The 9522-nt window shown below is 38.9% G+C and overlaps 1 protein-coding gene across 1 annotated transcript; it reads left to right on the top strand.

The window, feature by feature from the left end:
• The first annotated feature begins 4217 nt into the window (after nucleotides 1-4217).
• LOC100916316 (vomeronasal type-1 receptor 4-like) lies at nucleotides 4218-5132 on the top strand. Its single transcript, XM_003772657.1, has one exon. It carries the CDS (start codon nucleotides 4218-4220, stop codon nucleotides 5130-5132), a length of 915 nt encoding a protein of 304 aa, XP_003772705.1.
• Nucleotides 5133-9522: the final 4390 nt, after the last annotated feature.

Below are 9522 nucleotides of genomic sequence, written 5' to 3'. Positions count from 1 at the left end.
ATTAATATATAGAAATGTTTATAGAAGTTCTTTTTATATGAAAAAGGCTGAAAATTTGGGAGATGGCCATCAATTGGGCAAAGGTCATTTATGAATACAGTGGGGAATTATTGTCCCGTAAGAAATAAGGACATAGATTATTTCAGAGAAGCCTTAGAATTACCAGCATGAACTGGTACTGCAGTATGAAATGAGCAGAACCAGAACAATATGGATTATAGAATCAATATTATAAAAGGGGGTAGTTTGTAAGGCTTTTATAAACTGATGATGAATGAAATGGGCAGAATCAGGAGAACAATTACTACATTGTCAACAACAATTTAAAAACAAACAGATCGGAAGCTGTGAGAATGCTGAACAATGCAATTATCATCCATAATTCTGAGAATCAGGGATGAAGTATGCTATTCATGATAGAGAAGGGCTGTTTCTTTGTGACCCGGAAGCAAAAGACTGCTACTATCAAAGAGACGATCACTTGGCTAAACTTATCTCCAAAAAGTTCAGGTTAAGTATAGTCATTCACCAATCTCCTTTCCTCTCTACCCAATACTTAGATGTTGGCATTATTGGGAGTCTAGAAACATAGCTTGAATGTGCAGAATTTGCAACTGGGGATCACCTATTTTTTGTGGATGAAAATGATCTTTGCAAATGTCAAGTTCAAAGACTTGGGGGAAGTCCAAAGCACTAGTTGAAGGCCTCTACTAAATTTGAGTTTTCCACACAATGGACTCAATCAGTACTTTCCTCAGGTTCAAACCCTGGCCAGTTCACTAGCTAATGGAAACAGAAACATTGAGTCAAGGATGTTCCAGAAATTTCATTGTTCCTATCCTTCAGCAAATAATAGTAGGGGTCAAGAATTTGGGACATAGATTAGAATTGTAGTGAAAACCAATTAAATATTGGGTTGGCATAGAATGAACAGCTTATAGTAATGACTAAGATGAGTGACATAAATGGACCTTACCAATCCTCCAGAAGGTTTGCTGGTATCTAGGATATCCGAGGAGGGTCAGATCTGGTATTTGATTAACACAACCTGTCATAGATCCTCACCAGTCTATGATCCCCAAAAGGTGAGTGAGTTCAATTACGGGAAGGTCAGTTTATATCTAGGGAGAATCAGATGACTCAATTCCCATCTTTCATATGCTCTGAATTACCATCATACCTGACTGCAAACAACATAGGACTTTCAAAGAAATGTAGATACATTTGAACTGACAGGACAACCTCTTGGGTTTCCAAAAATTAGGGTCACCCACCAAAAAGTAGAGTTGTCCAATTCCAGATCTTCTAAACAAAACAGGTTTAAATAATTACTGAATCTGTCAAGAGTGTCTAATAGAAGATGTCAGCTGAATTTGTCCACCTTAACGGCCATCAGTTCTCAACATGAGACTTGACATGCCTAGATTTCTATTCTATTTAGTATCTTACCTTTCATGCTTATTAGGATGAATCTGCTGTCTTAGTATTTTCTTGGTGAATCTGTATACTGGTAAACACATGAGATCAAGTCTTCTGTCATTACAGGAAACTTTACTCCCATTTCCATATAATCTGCTCCTATTTTCTGCCTGAATGCTATTCAGTTTTCTGAACAATTTTTGTCAAATGAGTCCTTCCCTGAGTAACTGGAAACTTTGAATTCATTAAACCAAGTGTTGTATTTTCTTCTGTATGATTTGTTCCTATTCCATTTTGCCAAGTGACTTTGTGTGTAATCATCATGCCAAGTCTGTAATCACTTCTAGTTGAATTTGAGATCTGGTTCTGAGAGACGCCCTTTCCCCCAGTTTTTTTCACTGTTTCCTTCAAATTGTAATCTGAAACATGAATTTCCTTCTTTTCTAGTTCCTTTGGTAATTTGGTACAGCACAAAGTTCATTAATTTATGTATTATGATAATTTTTTCTTATTGGTTTGGCCTGCCTTTGAATAAATAGTTTCCCCAATTCTTGCATCAGTAGTCTTTATGCACTTATATATTAGAATGCATATAGGTGCATATTGGTATAGTCCCAAATGTTTTTTATTTAAAAAAAATCCCCAAATATTTTATAACTTCTGTAGTCATTCAGAATAGGATTTGTCCTTCTAGTTTTCTCACTGTATTTCATTAATGATATATAGAAATAATGAAGATTTACATATATTGCTTTTTACTTTCTATAATTTTAGTGCATTTATTCTTTCAATTAAATTTGACTCTTAAGGGATTCTAATAAGTCCTCATATTATCTGAAAAAGTATGAATTCAGATTCCTTTTTGCTTATTCTTGCTTCCTGTATTCCTCTTTATTGTCTTATTGCTATAGCTAGTATTTCTAGAACATTAAATACCAGAGATGATAATGGCCATTCTGGTCTTACTCATGACATCATTTGAATAGCTTCTAAGTTTTCTCCATTACATATAATGGTTGCTCTTGTATTTAGATAGATAGAATTGAGTATATTAAGTAAAGATCCATTCATTCCTTTGCATTTTAGAGTTATTAAGAAATGCAGGCCTAAGATTTTGACAAAAACTTTTCCAGAATCTACTGACATAATCATATGTGCCTCCGAGAACAAATACAAAATGCTTTATTTGACATCCAAAGCCCCTCCTAATGTGCTTCCTCCTACTTTTCCAGTCTTCTCACGCTCCACTTCTGACACATTCTCTCCAATTTAAAGACAAAGGCTTTTTTAGGAACACGAGCCTATCTCTCAGCTACAGGCATTTTCTTTGGCTGTCACCCAGAATACTTTTTTTCCACCTTTCTGAGTACACATCACCCTGATTTTTTTTAAATCCCAACTAAAATTTCCCTGATCTACAGGAAGTTTTCTCCAGCCCTTCTTAATTCAAGTGCTTTCTGTCTGTTAATTCTTTCCTATTTACCCTCTCAAGAACTTACTTTGTACATATGTTTGCATATGGTCTCTCTGATTAGATTTGAAGATCTTTGAGGGCAAATACTGTATTTTCCCTTTTTGTGTATCCACAGCTCTAAGGTCTTATGTACCTGACACATAAGTACTTAGTAAATGTTTATTGATTGATTAAAAGATTTGGAGTCAAGTGGTCAGCTAGCAGTAGAAAGGAAGGGAATATCTGGAAAGAATGAGGACAAAAAGTAGATTCAGTCCTACCCATCTGGCCTCCTCTCTCCGGCACTTTGGTTCAAGTTGTGTCTCACAGATTTCCTGTCTTCCTATCAATATCCTAGGGAAAGACAGATCAGCTGATGGCAGTGTCTGCATTAAGTGCCAAGAACAGAGTAGGTGCAGATTCATAGCTCCATGAAGAAACCCCAGAAAATGACACCATACCCCAAGAATTTCCAGAAGCTATGAATTAGTCCACTTCCATAGTGACTCTAAATTTCTGTCTACTCTCCGTGAATCCCGTAGGAAGTTTTGAGATGGTGTCATGGACATTTCAGAGAAAGTTTTGTACCAATATTCATAGTCTACCACCTTACCAAGTACCCTTTTATTGACTATATTATATATTTTTAAAAGAAAGGGAAATTACATATAATAGAGATCTGCAGTGTCAAGTATAATCCTGGAAGGAAATAAGAAAGGAAACAAGGATTTATTAGTCTTACAGTTGCAAGATACCATGTTATGCATTTTACAAATATTATCTTATTTGATTCTTACAACAAGTCCTGAGAGTTATCCACAATTATTATCCCCATTTTCAGGTAGTAAGGCAGTCATCATAATGTCAGTAAGAGTCTGAGATCAGCCTCAAGTTGCAATACTCTCTCCACTCAGCTACCTAACTACTTCTGTCATGTTCTACCATGCATATGAAAATGCCCATTTTGTTTAGTGTATGTTAAATTCAACATAAAAGCAAACACAACTTCAATAGGTAGATAAAAAGAAAAAATCCACTTTTCTAAAAGCTACTTATTTGATGATTAAACAATATCAACTAAAAACCGTGCCAAGAAGCACCCTGCAGGGGACTCATGAGCTATAACATTGAAAAGGCAATCTCCCTTTCAGAATCTCAGGATTACTCCTGGATCTGTGAGGGGATTTAGTAACCACATTCTGGTTGTCCAACATGAATTTGTCAGTGTGAGTGAAAAATAGAAGTCACCTCAGAACATTTTGCTGCTCTGATTTTTTTAATGTCTTCCTTTCTGTCAAGGTTCCCAGTCTCTGATCAACATTCTTCCACCCTAAACACGGACTGAATGATTCCACTTCATATATTTCTAGAGACTCTTTTCCTTTGTCAGACAGGAATTGGAGTTCTGGGGAACTCCATTCTCCTGTCTTTTTTCATCTTCACTAACCATAAGCTGAGGGCCACAAACCAAATCATCAGCCAGCTAACTTTAGCCAACTTCCTTTCTGTGCTCTCCAGGGGTATCCCAATGACAATATCTGCATTTGGGGTGAAAGACTTCCTGGATGACACCTGGTGCAAAATTGATTTTTATCTTCAGAGAGTCAGTCGGGGTTGTACTCTCTGTAGCACTTGCCTGCTGAGTGGCTTCCAGGCAGTTGTCATTAGTCCCAACACCTCCCCGTGGGATGAACTCAAAGCCAGAGCTCCCAAGTACATCATCTCTTCCTGCCTCTTCTGCTGGGTCTTTAGCCTATTCTCAGAAGCTGGCGTTATCTTAGGCATGACAGGCCCATGGAGAAGTAACACCAGCTTTGGGCGAACATCTGACCTCATTTTCTGTACCTGGAAAGACCCGGTCAGGAATTTTATATCGTTAACCACCTTCCGAGATGTGTTCTGTGTGGGGCTGATGATATGCACAAGCATCTACAAGATAATTCTCTTGAGAAAACACTACCAGCAAGTCCAGCACTTGTACCGGACCAGCTGCTACCCCAGAGCCTCCCCAGAGATCCGGGTGACCGGGTCCATCCTGCTGCTGGTGTTCGTTTTTGTCTCCTTTTACTTAATCAACTGCATCTTTGCCATGTACCAAAACTTCTTCCTGTACTCCAGCAGCTGGCTGGTGAATGTGTCTGCATTTTGTGTGCTATGTTTCCCAACAATCAGCCCCTTCCTTCTTTCCTCTAGGGACAGCCAAATAGCCAGAGCCTGCTCTGCTCCCACAGACAGGTACAAGCATGAGCCTCCTGCTTAACATTGAGGCTTGTAAGGACCCTCCCTCCTAAGGTTCATACAAGGAAGGACCCTACCTTGGTGACATCCAGGGAAGGAAGCATCTGATTGACCCCAATTCTTCACTGACCCCATACAGGAACACCCAAATTGACTAGGATCTGGCTGGTGAATATTGCCTCACACCTTTTGTGGTTAGGTGATAAAGGGGAACTAGGACTCCAAGGGGGTCTGGGATCCTGGTCGATCTAGGTTTCAGGACTGAATTTCAGAGATCACCTCCCTCTGGCATCCTCCCTACTACAACTTCCTTACTCTCACAGTTAGTATTAGAACAGACTTTCTCTTTGCACATAGCATCGCAGCATGATAAGAACTGGGTCCAGTAACTCTGGATTATCCGAGATTTCCCAGCACAATGACCTCATGGCTTCTCCTTTCATTTCTTACTGCTTGTCTGCTTCAAACCATTTAGTATCTCTGCTAAAAAAAAAAAAAAAAAAAAACTCCAAATGGGGTCACAGAGAGTCGGACATGACTGAAAAATTATTGAACAACAACTATCACTGTGAAACCTGCAGTAAAGTTCTGCTCTAAGAGACTATTTCAAATATCTCAACATCTGCTATAGTCATTTGTCTATGTCTCTCTGTTTCTTTCTATGTCTTTCTTTCTTTCTTTTTTTTTTCTCTCTCTCTCTGTTGCTCTATCTCCTGCTGTCTTTTTTCTCTGCCTGGCAGTCTGTCTCTCTCCTTCCCCCCACCATAAGCAGAGTGGTCAATAACGTCACAGAATTAGAACATTGCAAAGGGCCTTACTAAGCATACACTCCATCCTATACATGTAGATGTTTCCCCTTACAACATACTTTGACAAGCAGTCACTTGGATCTCTGCTTAAAGACCTACAAGTAGAAAAAGAACCCAAACTCCTTTGAGACATTCATCATGGTTGGGCAGATTTTCATTACAACAACCTCAAATTTACCTCCTTAGCATTTGCATCCATTACTTCTAGCCCTAGCCTCTCATGACACTTGAACAAGGCTAATTCTTGCTCCCAATGCAGCCTCTGAACATTCACATCTTTGGCAAGAAGGCACTTTCTCCTGTAAGTCTTCTCTCCAAATTCCTGCATCAGAAATATTGAAGGTTCTTCACCATCCTGACTGCCTTCTTCTAGACACTCTGCAATTTGTCATATTTTTCTTAAACCATAACATTCAGAAAGAAAGAATACAACAAATGAGCATTTATTAAGTGTGTTCTGTATGCCTGTCACTGTGCTAATTGCTGGGCCTTCAAGCAGAGGCAGCAGAGGCAAAAAGAAGGCAAGTCCCTGTCTTCACTGAGCTTACATTCTAATGAGAGAAAACTATATATGAAAGGAAATTGAAAAGCAGAGAGGGCGGCAAATTGGAGAGGAAAGAACTTGGCTATATGGGACATGACTTTGAAGCCTAGGAGAATTCAGGAATTCAGGAGAAGTATAAAGTGAGGTTGACCTTTGATTCTCTACAAAATAAAGACTCCAGGAGGAACTAACAAATGGGAGCAGATCTTGCAGAGAGAAATTCTGAAAACATGGACCAAGAGGATTGGAGATCATTCCATGCAGTCCCCAGAGGCCCAGGCACTGAAGAAAATCCCAGCACAAGGACACAGTAGAGAGGGCTTGGATTTGAAGGACAGCAGAGATAAGAAATAGAGCCAGAAGGACAAAGAACTAAAGGATGAAAAAGGTGGAGCACAATGGGACCCTCTTCTCTCCTCAGCCTAAGAGTACATTCATTACCTTGGGGCAGCTAGGTGGCACAGTGGACAGAGCACCAGCCTTGAAGTCAGGAGGATCGGAGTTCAAATGCGACCTCAAACTTAACACTTCCTAGCTGTGTGACCCAGGGCTTAAAAAACCACTTAATCCTAATTGTCCCAGGAAAAAGAAAAGAAAAAGTTTTATTCCTGGAATCTCTTTCAGGTGAGGATTGGTAGAATATTTTTTCCTATTTCCACTTTGGCTTCTTGTTCTCAAACTTCGGGGCAATTTTCCTTGATAATTTCTTGTTATGTATCAACATTCTTTTTTTTTTTTTTTATTGATATTCTGACTATTATATTATTTCTCCTCAGTCTCTCCTCCAGATTGTCTGTTTTGCTGAGTAGATTGTTCACAATCTTTTCAATTATTTTATTCTTTTGATTTTGTTTTATGGTTTCTTGGGGTCTTAAAATGTCATAACTTCTCCATGCCTAATTCTGGTTTTCAAGGAATTATTTTCTTCTTTTAAGTTTTTCTCTATTTCCATATAGTTGACTTTTCATAATTTTCTTGATTTGCTTCAATTGCTCTTATTTTTTCCCCCAATTTTTGCTCAAACTCTCTTTTTTGGTTTTTAAAGTCCTTTTTAAGTTCTTCCAAGAACTCTTTGTCCTTGGCACTATTTGATGTTTCACTTGGAAGGAGTAATTTTTTTTTTTTTTTTTTAGCTCCATTAGTAGCATTTAGCTTATCTTCCTTTGAGTATGGCCCCAGATCTCTATCCATGGTTAGGTTCTTTCTCTTTTATTTACACATTATCACTAATCTTTTTGTTTGTTTTATTTAGTTTTTTTTTTTTTTAAAGCAGGGATTCATGTAATCATATTGTAGTCTTGAAAGGGAGAACGATGCCTCAAGTCTCATATCCTTCTTATATTTTCTGAGGTGTGTCTTGGGGCCCAACTTGAAGTTCTCCTCTTCACTTCTAAACCAGAGGTAGAAGCCCACAGTCATATCATTCTGCAAACCATCTTGTTCCCTTCAATTCCTCTGGTGTCTGTAAACTACATGTGTCTTCTCTACCCCAGAAATGAAACCAGGTCTCCTGCAAGTGCCCATATTCAGCAGGGTCCCTGCCCCTTGCCACTGCACTCACCAGGTTAGCTACTTTTCCCTACAGCCACAGTCTGGGATACATCTGGCCAGCTTGGCTGTGATTAGCATCCCTCAGAAAGGCAAGGTCCTTCAATCTTCTACTCAACCATCAGATCCCCACACTGACTGCTAATGAAAAGTTGCTAAGCTTGAGGTTGCTTCTCAACCCAACTGTCCCCAGCATATGGTGTTAGTTGATTCTGCAGTCTTCTTGCAGGTGTTTGCACTTCACTCGGGGGCAAACCTTTACCTGTGGAGGTTGGGTCTTTCCTGGAGTGTTCTCAAATTGTCTGAGGAGGACAAGCGATTTATTCCATGTTTAACTTCTGCTATTCTGAGGTAATGTTCTGTCCTTTTTATGGTGAAAATTTGGAGGGCTGAAAGTTTTCTGACTTCTGCCATCTCCTCTGGATCCTCTCCTAGTGTTTATATTATGAGATTCTCAAAATATGTTAATTCTTTTGAATACCTTCATTTTCCTTTTACCTACTGCTCCATTCCATCCGAACTGAGATAGATGGTGATCATACTCTAGGTCTTGCCATTACATACAAACATTCTGCTTCCATATTCATGAACTCTTAAATAACTGAAAATGGTTTTTTTAAATAACTTTTTATTGACAGAACTCATGCCTGGGTAATTTTTTACAACATTTTCCCTTGCACTCACTTCTGTTCTGATTTTTCCCCTCCCTCTTTTCACACCCTCCCTTTGATGTCAAGCAGTCCTATACATGTTAAATATGTCACAGTATATCCTAGATACAAAATATGTGTGAGAACCGAATAGTTCTCTTGTTGCACAGGAAGAATTGGATTCAGAAGGTAAAAATAACCCGGGAAGAAAAAGAAAAATGCAAACAGTTTACATTCATTTCCCAGTGATCTTTCTTTGGATGTAGCTGCTTGTGTCCATCACTGATCAATTGAAACTGAGTTAGATCTCTTTGTCAAAGAAATCCACTTCCATCAGAATACATCCTCATACAGTATCCTTGTTGAAGTATATAATGATCTCTTGGTTCTGTTCATTTCACTCGGCATCAGTTCGTGTAAGTCTCTCCAAGCCTCTCTGTCTTCATCCTGCTGGTCATTTCTTACAGAACAATAATATTCCATAACATTCATATACCACAATTTACCCAACCATTCTCAAATTGATGGGCATCCACATTCATTTTCCAGTTTCTAGTCACTACAAACAGGGCTGCCACAAACATTTTGGCACATACAGGTCCTTTTCCCTTCTTTAGTATCTCCTTGGGGTATAAGCCCAGGAGTAGCACTGCTGGATCAAAGGGTATGCACAGTTTGATAACTTTTTTGGCATAATTCCAGATTGCTTTCCAGAATGGGTGGATTCGTTCACAACTCCACCAACAATGCATCAGTGTCCCAGTTTTCCCACATCCCCTCCAACATTCATCATTATTTTTTCCTGTCATCTTAGCCAATCTGACAGGTGTGTAGTGGTATCTCAGAGTTGTCTTAATTTGC

Source organism: Sarcophilus harrisii, chromosome 5 (assembly GCF_902635505.1).
Source record: "Sarcophilus harrisii chromosome 5, mSarHar1.11, whole genome shotgun sequence".
Lineage (NCBI taxonomy): Eukaryota > Metazoa > Chordata > Mammalia > Dasyuromorphia > Dasyuridae > Sarcophilus > Sarcophilus harrisii.
The sequence above is the reverse complement of the archived record's forward strand: the minus strand, read 5'-3'. Positions and strand labels throughout refer to the sequence as shown.

Excerpts from the sequence above, each read along its gene's own strand:
- LOC100916316 (XM_003772657.1), top strand. The coding sequence starts at position 4,218 with ATGATTCCACTTCATATATTTCTAGAGACTCTTTTCCTTTGTCAGACA.